This window comes from Gallinula chloropus (genome assembly GCF_964237585.1).
Source record: "Gallinula chloropus genome assembly, chromosome: 9".
Lineage (NCBI taxonomy): Eukaryota > Metazoa > Chordata > Aves > Gruiformes > Rallidae > Gallinula > Gallinula chloropus.
In genome coordinates this window covers 5,327,193-5,348,217 of record NC_140094.1, presented here as the reverse complement: position 1 = coordinate 5,348,217, position 21,025 = coordinate 5,327,193, and the positions used below count along the sequence as shown (strand labels likewise).

The window sequence follows — 21,025 nt, the reverse complement described above, 5'->3', positions numbered from 1 at the left end:
AAGAACTGTGATGTAATTGTGTCACTTTGGAAAACACACCCCTGGTTTTGAGGGATTGAGGGCAGTTGTGTGTGGCTGACAAAGCAGAAATGGTCAGAAGCTCCTTTTGGAACTTGAAGCTACACCGGTGCGGAGAGCCAGCATGTTACAAGTACAGGATGCCTACACAGTCACAGAATCACAGGGGTTGGAAAGGGAGCTCCAGAGCTCATTGGGTCCAACCCCCTGCCAGAGCAGCTCCTCAGCTCATATTGCACAGGTCGGTGTCCAGACGGGACTTCGAGTTGAGGGTTGGGTCTGCAGGAGTTGGGTGAGTTGATGGGGACAAGTGATTTGTCTGCACAGAACAAGGAAGGTGGTGGAGGAATTGGGGAAATACCAACATGCTGTAAGAGGTGATATCTACCTTTTGCAGTTGGTATGTGTGTGCTGGGTTTTCTCTGATGCTGTGCTTGGACCAACAGCTGCACGGGGTAATTTTAAACTAGAAAAGGGGAGATTTGGGTTGGATATTTGGAAAAAGGTCTCAAAATGAGAGTGGTGGATCCCTGGCACAGGTTGCCCAGAGAGGTGGTGGAGGCCCCAGCCCTGGAGACACTCAAGGTCAGGCTGATGGGGCTCTGAGCGACCTGATCTAGTGAAGATGTCCCTGCTCACTGCAGGGGGTTAGACTATGTGGCATTTATAGGTCCCTTCCAACTGTACACGTTCTATGATTCTATGATTTATTAATGGTTTTTAAGAGGAGAGTGAATCTTTTCATGCAGCTTGCAATCTGCAGAGTCAAAATGAGACTATTCTTAGCTGTGTCATGTACGACAGACAGTGTTTGAAACACGTCAGGAGGTGAGATCGTGGTGCAGCTGCCTGGTAGAAAATGCTTCCTTCAGTTTTGTATACATTTTAAACAGTTTTTCAGACTCTCAGATTATTTTCTTATTAGAGTGATCGAAGTGCTCTGCCTGCTTGCAGTCACTTTCCTGCCTCTGCTCAAGTCTGCTTATCAGGATGCACTGTTTTGCCACCGTTGCTTCCTTCCTCCCCTTGGGGAGCAATGTGGAGGGAGTTTGACTTTTGAGAAAGGTCAACGGGCATAAAAACGAGTTCTTCCTGAGAAAAGCAGTGTTCTGATTTTGTTACTGTAGGAGAAGGTTTGTTGTCCTTGTATGTAGGAAAGTGTGAAGTTCTGATGGGTTATTTGCACAGAAGTTGGATTTCTCCTTTTCTTGTAGAGATCAGCTTGATGTTTGAGGTTTGAAATGGGATTGTGAAACCAGGAACCTTTGTTCTTATGTCAGTGAGTGTAAGACCAAAAGGGGAAGGGTCTGCAGTAGGTGAGAGGAGGACAGTGGAATTAATTTGTCTTGTTTTGAAGCAGTACAGATGGCTGAATTGACAAGAGATTCTTTCAACTGAAGGCCACAAAATTTCCATCTTTATGAGAGGACAGGCAGTCGGCACTGACCACTGGGAAGGCTTTTGAAGAACCAGTCATTCTGTAAAGTTCAGAATACATAATCACAGAATCATTGAGGTTGGAAAAGACCTCCAGGACCATCTAGTCCAACCGCCCCCCCACCACCACCTCTGTTACTCACTAACCCGTGTCCCCAAGTACCTCATCCAACCTTTCCTTGAACACCCAGAGGGACGGCGACTCCACCACCTCCCTGGGCAGCCCGTTCCATTCAAGATTCTGCTTTGATACTCCCCTACTCAAAGGTTTCTGTAACCCTTGCCCAAGGCACACATGATGTGGATCCTACACCAGCGTGTTTTCCTTGTGAATTTGCCGAGTTGGCTCGTGCTGCTGCACAAGAATGAAGAAGATCAGGGTTTATCTTGTCCAGCAGTGTGGTGCCTTTCACCGCTCTTAGACCTGAAGAGATGGAGGAGACAAGAGTTGGGCCAGTTTGTTTCCATTTCCTTCTGATGAGAGTGCTTGGGGAATGGGATCCATGCCCGACATGGGTGCAGTTCCTCTTGCCTGGGTGCAGGTCCTCAGCTCTTCCTATCATTTTATAGCTGTTGGCTTAAAAGAAGTATTGTATTTTTCAAATATTTCACTTTTACTGGGATTTAGCTTAGAGAATCAACTGCTGTTGTAGATTGTTGGTTTTCCTCTTAGTGGTTGTTTTTGCATCACTGTTATGATCAAGATATTTTGTCCTTTTGGTCTACAAAAGAATGGAAGATGCTCTTCTGTAGGGACCCTAAGCGGGGAGGTACCGCAGCACAGAAGAGTGGGCTGAGCTGTCAGGTCTTGGTGGAACACATAATCCTCCATTAGAAATCTTATTTTATATGATAATTGGCTCATTTGCTCTCTGGTTATCAATTTACCTTTCTACCACAAACAGAGTGTTAATCTGTTTGAATGCTAAACATTGACATAGTGAAACTATGAAAGTGTATTTCAAAAGCATTTTTTAATTGATTAACTGGAAAGTAAACGGTAAAGTGAGCACTTCTCATATTAACATCCCTTTGTGAGCAGCTTGGCATTTGTTCTGGAAGCTGGAAAAGCAAAGTCACTTTGAAAAAAATACTATGTTTCATCAAAAATGTCATGGTCCATCAGCTCCCTTACAGTGCTCCTCCCTCTTCCTCACCCTCCACTAATCTCTCAACCTCTCAGATTGGCGATGGCTGTTGCCAGACTGCTCTTGCTCCTTCTTCCATGGCTCAGTTGTTGGTTCACCACCTATTTTCTGCTAGGTATCCTGGAAGTCCTTGCCCAGGAAGTGCATGTTGAGGGTGTCTGACCTTCTGGATGTGTTCAAAGACATCTGGCTTCAGGACATTGTGGTAGGATCCCCCCACAGAATCATTGAGGTTGGAAAAGACCTCCAAGACCATCTAGTCCAACTGTCCCCTTACCACCTATATTCCTCATTAGCCCACGTCCCTAAGAACCTCATCCAACCTTCCCTTGAACACCCCGAGGGACGGTGACTCCACCACCTCCCTGGGCAGCCCATTCAATGCCCAGTTGGGAGAAGAGATTTCTCCTCATTTCTAACCTGAACCTCCCTAGCACAACGTGCAGCCATTCCCTCTGCTCCTGTCGCTGGGTATCTGTGAGAAGAGGCTGAGCCCAGCCCACCACAACCTCCTTTCAGGGAGTTGGAGAGAGCAGTAAGGTCTCCCCTCAACCTGCTCTTCTCCAGGCTAAGCAGTCGCAGTTCCTCAGCTGCTCCTCATCAGACTTGTGTTCCAGCCCCTCCACCAGCTTCACTGCCCTTGCGCAGACAACCTGTGTGTGCTGCAGAGTAGGGACTTGCCTTTTCTGATGCTTCTCTTGTTGAGGGCAGGTGTGGTTTGTCTCCTCCGTGATGTTCATGCTCAGAGGAGAAGGGCATCTAAATCTGTTTTGAAAGAGAGAACTGTTAAACACAGAGAGGTGAGTGGAAAGGTGGATAAAAATATGGTTTAATTAAAGGTCAATTTTACCGTAACACAGGAGCTACTCGGGGTTTCCCTGAACCTACATGTCCCTTTTCTACTCCTGGAGTTCTACACTTTACCTACTCGGTGCAGCAGTTTGATGTGTGCTCTGAGGTCATCTGATGAGGGCTTTTACACAAGTTTTGCAGTTTGACAGTGCATGATGTAGGCTTATGTTAATTAGGATTCCTGCAACAAGTTTCATACCTGGCTGAGCAATTACGAATGAGATGAAAATATGAAAAGATCCTGTTTTCACTTTACCACCAGTGTGTGTCTCTATGTAAGGAGAGGGAGGCTGAAAGGAAATGACACTGTAAAATACTGAGCAAGCAGACTGGCAGTTAAAAGCCTCCTTAGTTAAAAGCAGCTGATGATGAGAGAGCAATGATAACTCACAGGCTGACATCAGTAGGTTGCATACAATCATAGACTGGTCTGTCCCAGATCACATGCTCATCCCTCATGTGCTCCAACATGTCATCCAGGAGGATCTGTTCCATGATCTTCCCATGCATCTAGGAAAGGGCAACCCCAAAAGTAGAACGGATCCGGCAGGATATTTGCTGTAGTGATACCTCTGTATTCATGCCATATTTCAAGTCACTGGGGAGACTCATCTGAAATTGGATGCAAAGCATTGGAAGTCTCCAGGCCACAAAGATGAATTCGATCCAGAACGAATGCAGAGGGGCCGTGCGGGGGGTGCAGGTGACTTGTCATACCAGAGCTGAGCAAATGCGGCTCATGGAGCCTGCCAAAAGAAAGGCTGGGATGTGGATGCAAATAGTGTGGCTCATGATAAATAAAAACACTGAGGAGAAATGCTGGGGAGCAAGAAAAATGTAAAATGAAAGACCCTGTTTTCATGAAGTCATCACAAATTTGCCATCAGTGAATCCAGAAGACGTTTTCAAATGTCAGGGTTCCATAGGGCATCCGACAGCAAGTAGGAGTCTGCAGCAGTTGAAGGGGGAGTTGATGGCAGTTTGGATAAATTTATGGAAATGGCTTTATGAACTGGATGGCTGAAGTCTTAGAGAGCTGGACGTGGCCCCAGATTCTTGCTCCTGTGTGAGAGATTTTGAGCTGTGAATGTACATGTACGTCTTTATGGAGTTTCTGGAGTTTTCTTATCTGAGCCCTAAGCCATCCTCTTACTCTATAAATAAATATTTCCATATGTTAATGTTCCCTTGTTCAGTTTATAATCTAAAACTTGAGGGGTTCTGGAGAGCTGCTTGTCTCCAGCTGTCTGTTTTACAAAATATTAAATCTGCCTATAAACCTTTCCCATCATTTCCTAAGCAGGAGTAAAGCACGAGCAAGTACTCCTCCTTTTCCCTCACATGAAATAAATCCCGTTGACAGGTGAAGCGCGTAAAATGTTTGCCTAAGCCCTGCAGCTCTTGTGTATTGACTTTCTTGAGTAAATATTGAAGGGCAGAAGGCCGCTTTTGACTTTCCTGGAACCGTCCTTAGGTCTGTGAGTGTAGTAAAAACAAATAAATGGGTGAACATTCTTCATAACAGATGATAACTCAAGTTGTACGTGTCTGCAAACAGCCCTTCCTAAAGCAACGAAGAGTCCTTGTACGCAGCTGGGTGCTTCTTAGCAGCACGCTCCTTCAGGGAAGATGCTGGTTGCTTTGGGGCTTGTATTACCACCAAGTTCTGGGGTTTGGAATTTTTATGGATTTTAAATACTTTTATTGTATTTACTGTTACTCTGAGTACATAAGAACATGTAAAAAAGGCAGCCGAGAGCCGAGGTCACGACTTTGGGACGTGCCTTAAACAAGGAGTCTTTCTGGTGGTACTGGGGTGGGCAGTGCCCATCTTTGGAGCTGGGTATCTGTGGGACATTCCCGGTATGGCATGAGGTGTGCAGGCAGTCCTGTGTGATCCTGGGCAGTCCTGTGCGGTCCTGTGCAGCCCTGGGCAGCCCTGGGCAGTGCTGTGCGTAGTGTTCCTCGGGCTTGTGCACACTGGAAAAGAAAACCTCTGGGTGAATTCAGCGCTGTGTGTTTGATGGGCTGTTCCGTGCTGCGCGGGCTCCAGATGCACTTACTGGGCATCAGCGTGTAGCTGATTGGAAAAGTTCTCGACAACCATTTTCAGCCCAGGTTTTTTATTTCAAATCTAACTTGTTGTCTTTTTGTTTTATAAATTAACCAACCTTCCATTGTCTTGCTGGGGAGTTTAAACCACAAGAGTCGTTACTCGTGAGAGTGGCATAAAACAGTGTCTCAATTAAGCACTAAATTTGCTCTGATGAACTCTGAGTGGGGAAGGAAGGGTGTGAAGAGTCACAGGAAGGAGCTGGAAGGGACCTGGAAAGATCATCTAGTCCAATCCCCTGCCAGAGCAGGATCACCCAGACTAAATCCCATAGGAACACATCCAGGCAGGTTTAAATGTCTCCAGAGAAGGAGACTCCTCAACCTCTCTGGGCAGCCTGTCCCAGGGCTCCATCACCCTCACAGTGACAAAGTTCCTCCTTGCATTCCCATGGAACTTCCTCTGCTCCAGCTTGCACCCATTGCCCCTACACTTGCCATTATTAAATCTCAAAATAATGCCTGAAATGCACTGCCTGCTTTAGTCTCTTCAGCATGCAGCAGCAAGGCTGTGGCGGATCAGAGACTACTACGTGTTCCTCAGTCATGGAGATAGTTATTTTCTGAAACAGCATCTATGTATCTTGATTTTTTTTTTTTAAATACTTCTGAACACTTCATAGGTCTCCGTTCCGTTTCCTCTTTCCTGTATTCTCAAGAGGTCACTTCAGATGAAAATGGCTGGCTCTTTCACTGCCCCAAATGTCACTTTGAAATCATGCAGAGCTGGTAGCACCTCCTGTCAAACCCCGGTCTGCAAATGTCTGCCAGTCTCATTATTGCTTGTGCATGAGTCCCTGAAGCTGCCGTTGGGTCTCGCTGTGTTTTTGATTCTGAGCACAGTTGATGTGTTTGTGGGGATGCTAAAACCATCTTTTGTCTTTCTTCTGTTTTATTTCCAGTTCCTCCCGAGTTCCTCAAGCGACCGGCAAATATTTACGCTCACGAGTCTATGGACATCGTGTTTGAGTGTGAGGTGACAGGAAAACCTACTCCAACTGTGAAATGGGTCAAGAATGGCGACATGGTGATCCCCAGCGACTATTTCAAAATTGTTGTAAGTACACTGTCTGTTTTCCAGGTTCAGAAGCTGTTGGCCTGTCTATCAGGCCTCTCACACCAACACAAGAGAACGAGGTTCTTTTGTAGGCCCAGCTTCCAATTGTTCTGCCGTTGAGCCTGGAAGAGAAAAATGGTTCCTTGAAACCTTTAGTGCTCTCCAACTCCTTTTTCTCACTAAGGCTTACATTGCATGCCTTGATTTCCTTATAGCTTAGATCTTCCACCAGGGACAGACACACATGCAGCTGGCAAAAAGCTGGTGTTGCCTTTTGAAGCACGAGCTCACTGTGCTTTCTGCAGCTGTCTGGGATTGATGAACATCCCTGTTTCAAACAGGAGCTTCAACATGAAGATAACAGAGCTTTGGATCATGTGTTTTGGCACTTCCAGTACTTCTAGAGGGAAATGTTAGATGTAGTGAAAGTCGTCACTGAGACAGGGTTGAGAACTTAATGGTGGTGTAATTGGTATACCTGAGGTTGTAGCAGTTGGTGCTTAAAATATCATAAAAATGGCTGTGGAAGCAGCTTCTGCTGTTTTTTTATACCATTTAATTTGAGGTTTTGGTGCAAAAGAGACAGAATCATATGGGAACCCCAACTACACTTTGCCATGTTGCTGTTCAGAGGTCGTGTGCCGTAGCACCACTGTTGGTTTTGCATCTGCAACCATTTTTGAGTGTTGCTTTATCCATTTACTCCTCAGAAAGAACACAATCTGCAAGTTTTGGGTCTGGTGAAGTCAGACGAAGGATTCTATCAGTGCATTGCAGAAAACGATGTTGGAAACGCACAGGCTGGAGCCCAGCTGATAATACTTGACCTTGGTAAGCCAAACAGGGACAGTACAGTGCCAAAATATGGGGAGGGATAATATTCAAGGGACCATTTCCAGATATTGTGTTGGATCTATAACTCAGCTAGAGTAGGATTTGGGGGATTTTAAAAGGGATTTGATTGAGGCAGTGTTGTTTTCTGAACGCTTAAAGTTACTTAGGGGAAATTAAGGAGTTTTCTAGGATTCACCTTGTATTTTGGAAAATATGTAGAAAATACTTAGTGAAAATAACAGACTGAAGCCAGAAATCTGAATTGCTGTTGCATGCTGAGATTTTACAACAATAGCAAGGTAGCCAAAGTGAAAACAATGGCTGAAAGGAGAAAAGTGAACAACAAGCGATTACGGCGCGGCCGGCAAATAGAGAGTTTTACACCAAACTCATTCCAGTGCCAGTGAAAGCAGTAAGCTTGATCATTCTGCAAACTGTCACTGCTTTTTGAGTTCCAGCTGCAGTTTCAGATAAATCTTCGTTACTGTGTTCACCTCCTCACAGTGCCTACATGGTGTATTTTGGGTGTTTAAAGGAGAATAATTGCTGTGAGGATTGAAGAACTACTACTCTCTTCCAGCAGGAGAAGGCAATACATATATGGTTGCTAAGACAGCTTGTTTTGCCTCTTCAGGTCACACAGTTGTGAAAAAACAATTTCTGAGAGCACAAGAAAACCAATAGTGAGAGGGATGAGGGGAGAGACACGTCAGATGAGAAAACACAAATTCTGTATTGCCGGGGGCTTCTGTGGTGCCTGTCTTTTGGGGGTATTGTTTCAAAATTCTGATTTCTTTTCATGTGGATGGAAAGGATTTGGGAGAACCAGTCTTACGTAATGCCAGAGGCATGATGTCACTTCACAATAACAATTTTGACAGCTGTGAATCTGCCAAACCTGCTTTTGGGGTTCACCATACACAGAGTAAACTGCTATGAGTGTGTCATAGCGAGAGAGATTTTCTTCCCAATGGTTTCACAGAGTAGTTGTGTGCTTTAACTTCCCAGTTCACGTTCGGATGTGGGTATGTGTTGTTGTGGGCCAAAGAGATGCACGTGCTTTGCACGGTTATTTGGGAATGGAAGCTGTCCTCTACTGGATTCAGGAGCTTTAATGCTACCGGGATGTCAGCCTCCCAGTAGTGTTGTGCATCTGGATCCAGCAAGGGCCTACTGACATCGGGTTGCCAGAAAAATTGTTCAAAGTAACTTAATATTTCTGCTGTGTGCACAGATCACCAAAGGGTTACCCAAATCTTGGAAGCAGAAGCATTATTCCATATTTTCCACGTTTGAAAAATACTGAACAATCAATGCACTTGGGTTCTGAAGCCCTGCCCAAGTTTGTGCTTTCACCCAGTTCCCAGCAGCAGTCTGTAAATAGCTGTTACTGTTATTATTCTAGTTCCTGTGGTCTCACCCTTCTTCCTTTCCCTCTCCAATGGTTTCTCCATCCTGTTGTACTGGCAACCCGTCCTGCTGTACTCGAGGACTTTGCCTTATAATGCTGTGCTTTCTCTTTTGCATGCTGCCAAAGGATTATGGATGCCGTGTTGACGGAGTCTGGTTTCGGGTGTAAAGACACCCCCCGAAGCTGTATCGATCTGTTACATGGCCTGCAGTGTGTTTTAACAGTGCACTCCCTGTGTAACACTGACGTAACACTGTGACGCATTTTAGGTGTTGTTTTCCAGCAGTGGATATACCCACGGGTTGCATCACTGAGAGCGCCTTGGATTTGCTGTTGAGTGTGACAACTAGGAGTGAGTGTGCTGTGTCTGACCCCCTTGTGATACTGGTGTCAAATACACAGTCGAAGAAAATACAAGTATCCAATGCCTTACTTGAGTACCTTAGCCCAAGACATGAGTGGCAGAGAAGGAAGAATATTCAGGGAGAGAGGGTAGAGGTATCCCCACAGACTAGTATATAGACACATATCTTGTTATTAAAATTAAACCCACTTAATTTAAGGACAAACTGCTCTGAACACTTGAGTTGTTAATACAGAAAGTAGTTGTGGGGTTTTTTAAATGCCTACCTGGCGCTGGGAAACACTGTGCCAATTCAAAAAGGGATTTCAGTCAAAAATCATGGAATCATAGACTGGTCTGGGTTGGAAGGGACCCCAAGGATCACAGAGCTCCAAACCCTGCCACAGGCAGGGACACCAACTTCCAGGCCTGGAGCTACACAAGGCTGCCCAGGGCACCATCCAACCTGGCCTTGAACACCCGCAAGGGACGGGGCACCCACCCCCTCTCTGGGCAGCCTGTTCCAGCCCCTCACCACTCTCTCTGGAAAGAACTTCCCCCTAAGATCTCATCTAACCCTTCCCTCCTTCAGCTTCACCCCATCCCCCTTGTCCTGCCCCTGACTGCCCTTTTAACAAGCTGATTCCCCTCCTATGTCTCTACTCCCTTCAAGGACTGGAAGGCTGCAATGAGGTCCCCCCACAGCCTTCTCTTCTGCAGGCTGAACCAGCCCAGCTCCCTCAGCCTCTCTCTATAGGGGAGCTGCTCCAACCCTCTGAGCATCTCCGTGGCTCCTCTGCCCCCTCTCCACCAGTCCCACATCTTTCCTGTACTGGGGCCCCAGCTCTGGACACAGGACTCCAGCTGGGGCCTCTGGAGGGCAGAGCAGAGATGGACAATCCCCTCCCTGTCCCACCCCTCTGCTGATGGAGTTAAGTGGTACGTGTAGATCAGTCCTGTTGGTCCCAATTAGCAGTACAGCCCTTCCCTTGCTGGTCTCTGCTCTCTCCTTCCTGAGTAGAACTGGCAAACACCTGGCTGTTGGCAACACCTGAACTTAAAAGCCATGTGGAGTTTCTCAGAGAGGCGACATACGTTCTTAATGGGTCAGTGTTGAAGAAAGGGATGGGGAATATTGTGGGGGCATCCCTGCTGCAGCCCTGTGCTCTCACTGACAATGAGGGAAGGCGTTTCTGCATCGGCACATAGCAGGATTTTGGTGGTTCATCTTGTCTTCTGCCCATTGAGCAGAAGTTTGGGGGTGTGCATGTGACTGCCTAAGAAGTTAACTGGAAGGCTTATCAGTGATGGTTTTATTTTCAAATTCTGCCAAGTCTCTGTTGTAAGTTTAGGAAAGATGGGTCTGCTCGGGAGCGGATTGGTCACGCAGTATCCATAGCTTCAGCAGTGGCTGCAGTATAGAGAGGAGAGCTCTTAGGAAAGTTTTGAGGAGAGATTTTAGGAAAACTGTCATTGAGAAGGTTGAAAGAGGGAGGAGAAGGAATGGGATTCAGGTGTCAGAGTTAAATACTCTTCTACCAGTATCCCCTGTGTTTTGGGTAGAATTTTGCAAGAGAGCTGGAAAGCATCCCATCTCCTGGCAAAAGGCTTTGAAATTTGGTGTCCCCGTTTCTCAGACAGCGTCCTTCCCTGGGGGCCGAGTACCTCGAGGGATTTTGTTCTGCCTTTGAGGGAGGGCTTCAGCCTGATGGGAAGAAAGGGAGGTGCTTCCATTACTACATCCTGCATTTGCCCTCTGCCAGCGTTGGGCAGTCTCAGTGCTCCTCTCTTTGCCTTGTTGCTTAAGAGATAGATGGTCTTCACTTAAATCCTGCAAATGCCACCTTGTCAGTGAAAAGGAAGAACCCTTAATGTGCTTTGGAAATTGCTTCCCCCCTCAGGATTTATCCCCCCTCCTTTCCTTTTTACCCAAACCCAGCCTTCTTGCTTGGAGCTAGGCCCTGAGGGGTCGGCCTCTGGCCGTCTCGGTTGTAACAGGGCTACTTCCCGGCCTCCTTTCCCAGCCTCACGCTGTGTGGGCTGTGAAAGCCTCAGGAATGGGTAGGTTTGGGTTTTCCTCGTGGAGGTTAAATGCTAGTGACAAGCCTGAGGAATGCAGCCAGGACCTGTAACCCGGCCCTTTCCAGCAGATCTGGCATCGCTTGGAAGCGCCGTTTGGGGACTGCCGAAAGAACAGGTGGCAAGAAGGAAAAGGAGGTGCCTTTGGGGGAGGGAGGCAGATGGTTCCCCGCCACCCCGACGTGACAGGCATTTGACAAGTCCTCGGGCGCACACGTGACAGGGAGCGGTTATCTGATGCTGTATGAAGAGAACAAATCCCAGACTGGAAACAATTATGCTGTGTTAGTTAAGGAACGTTGTCAAAGCGTTCCTGGGGATGCTTTGTATCACCTTCAGCATTGCAGAGTCGCTGGAGTGATTTTTGTACTTTACTGTGGCAAAAGTTAGTGGCTGCTGTTCTGTCCCATCCTTGTGAGGGGTGTAGGAGTGTGATGTTGAATACTCATACTAGGGCCACGAAGATGATTAGAGGGTTGGAGCAGCTCCCCTACAGAGAGAGGCTCGCTCAGCCTTTCCTCACAGGGGAGATGCTCCAGGCCCTTCATCATCTCTGTAGCCTCCTCTGGACTCTCTCCAGGAGATCCCTGGCTTTTTTATCCCAGGGAGCCCAGAACTGGACACAAGACTCCAGGTGGGGCCTGACCAGGGCAGAGCAGAGGGGCAGGATCCCCTCTTTTGACCTGCTGGCCACACTCCTCCTGATGCCCCCCAGGATCCCATTGTCCCTCTCGGGTCCTTCTCCGCAGAGCTCCTCTCCACCAGGTCACTCCCAGCCTGTACTGATTCCAGCAGTTATTCCTTCCCAGGTGCCAGACTCTCCACTTGCTTTTGTTGAACCTCATTTGGTTTCTTACTGCCCCTCTTAGAAGATACTTCATCTCTCCTGGACTGAAACCAATCAATAAAATTCCCAGGTACAGTTGGGTTTCCAAGTTCTTGTTACTCAAACCTTGGACCCTGTTTGCTTAACTAGGAGAGTGTCAAACTGTTGCTGATTTTCAGGCTGTTTCTCCACTGGAATACCACACTGAAATGCTCCCTGTGCTCTAGGGCACCTTGCAGCCCTCCATACCTCATGTGCATTTGAACCTTGCGAGCATTGCCACTGCTCCAAGAATCAATACGTTGCCTGATCACTGGGCACAGTGTGGGGTACACCCGGTGCTGTGTGGCCTTTCCTGGGATACCAGAGCACTCACAGCTACTCTGTGTGGGATTTTTCTAGCTGGTTGTGAATCCACTTCTGTAGCGGCCTCATCTGGAACATCTGCTTGCTTTTGGAAATGTCATGTGAGGCAATGCCAAAAGCCTTACTTAAATCAAGATATATGAGATACTCTGTGGTTTCCATATCTGTAAGCTCCATTATTCTGTTGTAGGAAGCAAATACAACTTCTTTTTGACCAGTTTTGGCTTGTGCTGAAAGAAGTCCCACAGTTGGCACTGGCAGGCTTGTGCTCTGATTTGGAAAACTCAGTTGCACTTTTGGGTGTTTTCCATAATAATTTTAGAGGAATTTAATTTCCGCCCTTGTCTGGTCCAAGCCCAGAGGCAGACAACTCGCATGTTACTTCAGGACCTATTTGGGATGATTTCACAGATATCAAACTGAAGTTCTCTCACACATCTTACAGAGGTAACTTTTTGAGAGACTTTTGTATATGGTCACATATTGTGCAACCAGAACATTATCAAGGTAATACAGTAAATACCTGCTCAGTCCATGGAGTTCTGTGAGACTATAGAAGTACTGAAAATATGTGATCTCACAGCAAGATGAAAAGGGTCCATGGAATGAAAGGGAAGGACTCTTCTGGGGGTTTTCCCAAAGACTGTTCTATTTCTTCACTCAAACACAAGTGTCTTCATGTTCTTTCTCTCTTATATGTTTTTATGTGTCTTAATGCCAGGAAAATGGGAGGAGGTCACCATGGAGTACATGAGTGGTTTCAGAGGTCTTGGTGTCCACCAGAGAAGGGATTTGTAGAGTAAAACTGAGCAGTAAAGGCCCAGATACTTGTGGCCAAGAATCCAGATTGCCTGTAAAGAGGAAAAAGTACTGGCCAAAACCAAGTCGCAGATCTCTTGGGAGCAGGAACCAGCAATGACCCTGTGAAGGGAACCCAACTCCACGAGGTAGAGAAGCGAGAGATCCTGTCAGTCTCTTCTGGGGAAGAAGATCCAAAAGGAGGAGAACGGAAAATCCCCTGTGATGAGTATCTTTAGTGAACGAGACTAGCAGGGCAATGTTCTCTCCCCTCGAGCAATCTCCTCACTTTTGTTACACCAGCATATAGCCAAGTGGATTGGGTTTTAGTCAGCACACTTAGGGCTTTGTTGCCCTATTGAAACATGATGCCCACACAGTATTCACCATGGCTGACATCAGAAAGCTTCTCTCAAGTGTAGCTAACAATCCAGAAGGCTTTAGGGCTGCATTCACACATCGTCATGGGTATCAAAAGATCTGCACACACAAATCCTCACCGTTTAGATGAAAGACATCAAGGCTGCCACAGCTCTGCAGAGAAGTCTAAAAGCAGTGAGTGTAGAAACACCATCTGGGTGCTGGCTGCCCAGTGAAGCTTCTTGCACGTCGGTGAAAGCTTTCCCAGGTCAGTCCTTGTCTTAGAATATCAGAACAGCTTCCTGTGAAGGACTGCTGAGCAGGTCCTAAGCCTGGCTTTGAAAGTTGTGTTTTAGGAACATGAACAGCATCTGAAGTTGCAAACTGACTTCAAAGTGTGTTTTGTAAACCCAAAGCCAAACTCTGAGAGTATTTTGTTCCTGGCTGTGTACCCTTCACTGTGGATTGTCTGTAAACACACCAGTGTGTTCCCCTCTTTAACGCCGAAAGAGGGGTTTGTTGTTGTTGTTTAATTTTGATTTTAATCTACATGACTTAGTTAGCCTTCCTCAGTGAAAGTCAGCCTTTGTGTTTCTCATGGCTGTGGGTATGTTCAAAATTGCCAAAGAACTGGTTTAATTCAGTTTAGCAGCTTCTCTTGACTCAACCCTCGTTTAAAAAGGGGATTTTATTCAGTCCCTCTTCATGTTCAGTCCCTCTTTATGGCCCCCGCTTCTATCGAGCCTTGCCAAGAGACTGAACTGAGTAAAACAAACCACCCCAGCTCCCAAACTTCAGGAAACTGGGACCTAAACAGCTCTGACACTCCACGTTCAATGGACTATTCATGTTCAAAGCTGGCGTGCACTTTAAATAAATTGCTGTAATTTAGATGAAATTAGTACTAGATTAATGTGTGCGGGTGCACGGCGCCGTGCAGGGAGGCGGAACAAAATTTATGGGATGCTTTGATTGCACTTACTAGTTTTCATTTCTTGTTTTATGGCTGTATTCACAGTTGACTTGGCAAAGAGATTCAAAACCTCCTGAGGGTGTTTGTATCGGACTGTGCGCACCATGACTTCGGTTGACGTCTGCCCGGTGCGTGTACGGGGTGTGTGCCGTGTGAAACACTTGGACGGCTTCACCCGTCACGTTTTGGTTTTCATGAGTAAAATTAATGGCTAAAAGGTACTTGTATTAAAAGAAATTCTATGTCCTATTGTCAAGAAGAATCACAGACTGGTCTGGGTTGGAAGGGACCCCAAGGATCAGGCAGTTCCAATTCCCCTGCCACAGGCAGGGCCACCAACCTCCAGACCTGGAGCTACACAAGGTTGCCCAGGGCCCCAGCCAACCTGGCCTTGAACACCCCCAGGGATGGGGCACCCACCCCCTCTCTGGGCAGCCTGTTCCAGCCCCATACCACTCTCTCTGGAAAAAACTTCCCCCTAATATCTAATTTAAACCTTCCTTCCTTTAGCTTTAATCCATCCCCCTTGTCCTGCCATTATCTACCCTTTTAACAAGCTGATTCCCCTCCTGTGTCTCTGCTCCCTTCAGGGACTGGAAGGCTGCAATGAGGTCCCCCCACAGCCTTCTCTTCTGCAGGCTGAACCAGCCCAGCTCCCTCAGCCTCTTCTTTGTAGGGGAGCTGCTCCAGCCCTCTGAGCATCTCTGTGGCTCCTCTGCCCCCTCTCCAACAGTCCCGCATCTTTGTTGTACTGGAGCCCCAGCTTTGGACACAGGACTCCACTCCAGCTGGGGAGGGCAGATCAGAGATGGACAATCCCCTCCCTGTCCCTGCTGCCACCCCTCTGCTGATGGACCCCAGGATCCCATCGCTCTTCTGAGCTGCAAGAGCCAGGGCTGGCTCATGGGAAGTCTCTCCCCCACCCGAACCCCCAGGTCCTTCTCAGAAGGGCTGCTCTCCAGGAGCTCCTCTCCTAGTCTGTATCTGTGTCTGGGATTCCTCCAGCCCAAGTGCATCAGGATGTGCACAGGTGAGTGAAGAGGGTGTTAGGTGGAGGCAGAGGAAGAACCCAGAGGAGCAGAAAGCTTTGATGTATTTTGAGAAACACTCTGCGTACTGATATGTGTTTCCTGCCCTTCACCCCTATTGATTCTTTATTAGTGAAATGAACCAGGACATGGTTGCAGTGTGTGGGAGCTGTGCAACGGGCTCGGAGGCTTTGGGCCCCTGTTTTATATCCCCTCTTCTGGGTTATCCCAAATTCCCAGTAGAGTTTCTCGGTCTGGTAGAAGTCTCTGCCGCCAGAAAGGCAAGGACAGGCAGACACACTCACCTTAACACCACTTACCCAAGCCAGGGATTTCATCTTCCATTTGTTGTCTAATAGTTGATGAAATAGTCGTTCCTGGCAGCTCAGCTGCTGCCTCACAAGATGAGGTATCAGCAGCAACGGGTGGTACAGGGACCAAAGCTGCCCACAGCGCTGAACTGGTATTTAGCACACGTGAGGGTATTCAGCATGGCCAGTGGCTGTTGTGGAGTGACAGCCGATTGTTATGGCTTACAGGGGAAAATAGAAGTCATCAGGGTGAAGATGAGCTGTAGTCCAGGATGCATCCTGATGGGTGTTTGTTTTTCATGGCTTTATTCTTGTTCAGAGGAGGAGCATAGTGGCAGGATTAGCGCTAGCTTGGTGTCCGTCACAAGCGCCGAGGCATCTCCTTTATTATTCATAAACAGGGTGCTGATGATTGACAGAAGTCTCTTTAATTTGTAATCGATCCTGAGGAAAATACCAGAGTGTTTCAGTCTTGCACCAGAGGCAGGGGGGAACAACCATGTGGATGTGGCCTTAATTGGCTGCTTCTATTTCAGAGATGCTGAATTATAGAGTAATATCGGAGGCGGCCGAGTGCTGTTTGGAGCACAAGGCAAAGGGATTGCTTGTGTCTGTAACAGGGTGTGACCATCGAGCATCTGAGTCTGGGAGAAGGCTCTCTTCTCACTTCTGATGTCCTGTGTTTTCCTGTCAGTTCTGACAGGACAACCTGAATAGGCTCACAGGTTTTACACTGTAAGGAAAGCTGACACTTAATAATGAGTCCTCAAATTTGCCTAATTTCAGTATCGAAACTGTGGATTGTCACTGTAGTAGAATGATCCTGCTGGGGTATTTATTCTCTGTGTTTTTTGATTGTTTCCCCTCTCCTGTTGCCTCTCTCCTCTCCAAAAAGGTGGAAGCTGCTAAGTGTGGAGCCCAACTCTTTAAAAAATGAGTGGACCCTGCATGTTTTTTCCCATTGACGTGTTATTACTGAAGGTGCTGAAGGACAATCAGGAGAGAGAAGGAAGCAGTACCTGGCCCTGCTATTCTGTGTGGGAGCCATAGAGGTACAAGAGCCTGTGGGCATTACGCCCCTGCACTAGAGTCCTCCCTCAATCTCCCCCTCAGCACCATTTGGCACATCCCTGCTTTTTAATATCCTCGCTCGGGCGAGGAGATGCTGTGCCAGTCCAGGTCATGCCCCTCTTGCTGTACGCTTTGCTTCTGCATGTTTGAGGAATAACCTCACTTTATTTGTGCAGGATGGGTTTGTGTGTCCTTTGTGGGATCTCCCAATCATCCTGATACCTCCTCTCCTTTCTATAAAAACAGGGGGCTGAGGTACCTGGTGAGGGAACAGCAGATCCATATGGTCTTTAAGGGGAAGTGAGTGTGAAAACCCCAGTACTGCTGCTAGTAGTATTGCTCTGTCTGTAGATTCAGAGTGCACTAGAGACATGTAAGAAACTAGTAGTTAAATAAATTCATGTTTGATCAGGAGATTAGGAGAAATAAGTAACAGCTTAATACATAAACAGCTTTCTGGTCTCCTGTCCTGAAGCTCCAGCTTGCCAGAGCTGTTGCTGCGACGTCAGTTAAAGTGGCAGCAGACATCAGACTTTTCACTTCCATGTTATTTCTTGGAGAAAACCATGTAGGCTGATATTCCAATAAATCCCTTGTACAGGCTTGGCACATGCCAACCAAGATATCCTACATGAGAAGCAGCATGTTTTGGCCAGAGGAAACTCTGAGGAGCCCCTCTGCTGTGGAGCCAGGCTGGGAAAGCTGGGCTGGTTCAGCCTGGAGAAGAGAAGGCTGTGGGGAGAACTCTGAGTCCTTTCCAGTCCCTCAAGAGGCTCCAGGAGAACTGGAGAGGGGCTGGTGCCAAGGGCAGGAAGAGCCAGGCTCAGGGGAATGGCCTACAGCTGCAGAAGAGCAGCTGGAGAGGGGCTGGGGGCAGAAATCCTTCCTGGGGAGGGAGGAGGCCCTGGCACAGGGTGCCTGGAGAAGCTGGGGCTGCCCCGGGATCCCTGGCAGGGTTCAAGGCTGGGTTGGATGGGGCTTGGGGCACCCTGGGCTGGTGGGGATGTCCCGACCTGTGGCAGGGGTGACACTGGGGAGCTCTGAGGTCTCTTCCCACCCAAACCAGTCTGATGTTCTGGGATTGCGTACACGAAGGACCAGGAATTGGACCAGGTGGATTAGAACTATGGCTGGGGGATGGGTTCTTTTCATTTGGTTACTGAGAAGAGAGAAGGGGAGTGATTGCCCTGGGGTGTTTCCCTGAAAACACATCTTCAGTTCGCTGAGTGGTGTGGTTTGATCCCAGCACTGATGTGCTGGTACAGCGCTGCCATCCCAGCAGTGCCTGAGCCTGATACCTGGCTGGCTGAGATCGTTACTGTTAATTAGCTGGAGCATTCACAGAATTGACAGCAAGTGTGGCCCTGTTACCTTGGGTGTGCGATGAGCGAGGGAAAACTGAGCAGCGCTGTGACAACCACGGGAGGTGAGGGGGGAGTGGAGGTGAGGAGGGGAACGGAGGTGAGGAGGGGAACGGGGCAAATGGAGGTGAGGAGGGGAAAGGAAGCACGGGGAAGGGATTTGCTCTAGGTGAGAAAATGAGATGCAGGCAGAGCCCTGGCAGAGCCCCAGCACATCTCCAGACTGTGGGAAGGCCCTTCCCTAACTCTTCAGATACGCAAATGGCTTCAATTCCCATAAACCCAACACTTTGAAAAACACCCAGGGTTTCTCTTAGAGACGATTGTGTAGCGAGCGTTGCTCAGACTGAGCACATCTGCTTCTGAAATCAAACCATTGCTTTCCCCTTATGAGGTATTAAAAGTCCAACTGGGGCAGATTGTTGCAGGCCCTGCTGTTCTTGAGAGAGTTTCATTCTGTGTGAGTTCAGTTTATGAATAGTTACATTAAGAGGATAAACCTGTGTGGGGTTCTGTGGATCCATTTTCATCTGTTTTCCCTACCTGGGGTTAACGTGTGTGTTTTGTTTGGGGGTTTGACTGTCTTTTCTCAAGGAGGGATCATTAAAGAGAACTTAAATCTTTTTTTTTTTAAATGAATATCAAGATGGTTACGTTCATCTTTACACCCTGTAGTTACGGGTTGAATTTCTTTCCGATGAGGGGGAAGTTCTTTGCAGAGAGAGTGGTGAGGTGCTGGAACAGGCTGCCCAGAGAGGGGGTGGGTGCCCCATCCCTGGGGGTGTTCAAGGCCAGGTTGGCTGGGGCCCTGGGCAACCTTGTGTAGCTCCAGGCCTGGAGGTTGGTGTCCCTGCCTGTGGCAGGGGGCTGGAGCTCTGTGATCCTTGGGATCCCTTCCAAGCCAGACCAGTCTGTGATTCCATGATAACAAAATCTGTTTAATAGTAGCCCTGAAACCAGGGGTACCTGGTGGCAGCTGTGGAGCTCCTGCTCAGAACTGGCTCCAGGGGAGGATGTGAACTAAAAAACACAACCCTGCACACATTTTGATCATGAGACTCACATTATTATTTTAAAAAAGAGGGGGGGGGGAATGTAAGCTAAATCTATCTCTACCTGTCCCTTGGGAGTTTCAGGCGGCCTCACCGCTGCATGTGTTGCGTCAGGAAGGTCCCTCACGCCTTTTTATTGCTTGTTTTATGAGACAGGAGGGGGGGAGAAATCAAATTGTTTCCTCTGCACCAAAGCATTTCATCATGAAATGAAAATGGGAGGGGTGTTCCTTATCACAATGGGTTTTATGACTTCCTTGCAAAAACAGGCTCGCAGGCAGGAGGTGTTTATCGCTGTATTTATATCACCCCGGTGTATTCAGCGCCCATCAGTGTCCATGTGATATCAGAATATAGAGCCAAACGAAGGCTTAACAATGGTAATCAGTGAGTGTTAGCTGGGAATCTGCTGGCCTGTGGTTTGGGTGAGCTTTTTGCAAGTAGTATGCATCACTGAAGAGTAAATAACAGTTCTCATTCCCAATGGTAATGGAAATTAATCTAAGGCAATTAAAAAATAAATAAAAAAGGAAAGGAAAGCACTTTGCCATCCTGCTTTAGGCAAAAAACGTAGCTATAGAGAAAGAGGTAAGCAAGCATCTCCACTTCATTTTCTGAAGAAAATGAGAGTTGCTGCTTTGTGTAAGGGAGGGATTATTCCTGCTAGAGACAGAGTCGATTCGGTGAGCCATCAGGTTCTTGTCCTTGGTCCTCTCCCTTCTTTGAGATGTTCCAGGGAACTGCTCACGGCTGAGTTTGGAGGTTCAGGATGGCAGAGCAGCAGAATGTTGGACAGCACAGATGAGAGGAGGAGAATTCTGCCCAGGGTGGGCTCCCCATAGGCTCGGGTGAACACCCACCTCCTGGGAGATGCTCTGGTGGGAGGCTTCTCCACCCACAGTTCTGGTGATTCTCACACCCTTTCAATGCCTTGGTCTCTCCCGCAGCCTGCATGGAAGGCTGGGTGCTCTTTCTGTGGGACTAACAAGGTGAATGGGCTTTGGGGCTGGGCCATAAAACCAATACATGACTTGACATATGTATATACCTATATATGTATGTACATACGTAAGTACAGCCGGTGCTACAGCAAGTGAGGGTGAGTGGTAGAGGAGAATCCCATTCGGCAGCACACGTTCCTAGATGGTGTCACTGTGTTTTCCCATCAGTAACTGGTTGTGTATTCTCCCCCTCTACTCTGCCCTAGTCAGGCCCCACCTGGAGTGTTCTGGCCAGTTCTGGGCTCCCTGGGATAAAAAAGCCAGGGATCTCCTGGAGAGAGTCCAGAGGAGGCTACGGAGATGATGAAGGGCCTGGAGCATCTCCCCTGTGAGGAAAGGCTGAGTGAGCTGGGGCTGTTCAGCCTGGAGAGAAGAAGACTAAGGGGGGACCTTATTAATGTTTATCAATATCTTAAGTGTGGGATGCAGGGGAAATGGCCAGCCCCTTTTCAGTGTCTGTGGGGACAGGACAAGGGGCAATGGCTGCAAGTTGGAGCATAGGAAGTTCCACACCAACCTGGGGAAGAACTTTTCCCCAGTGAGGGTGAGGGAGCCCTGGGACAGGCTGCCCAGGGGGTGTGGAGTCT

The 21,025-nt window shown here is 47.8% G+C and overlaps 1 protein-coding gene across 1 annotated transcript in view; it reads left to right on the top strand.

The window, feature by feature from the left end:
* Window positions 1-21,025, top strand: part of NEO1 (neogenin 1) — a gene marked incomplete at its 5' end in the record, with an annotated part of 199,823 nt that overhangs the window by 120,092 nt on the left and 58,706 nt on the right. The window contains 2 exons of the mRNA XM_084268005.1: window positions 6,470-6,624; window positions 7,335-7,455. Coding sequence (XP_084124131.1) covers window positions 6,470-6,624; window positions 7,335-7,455 — 276 coding nt within the window. The remainder of the gene's footprint in view (window positions 1-6,469; window positions 6,625-7,334; window positions 7,456-21,025) is intronic.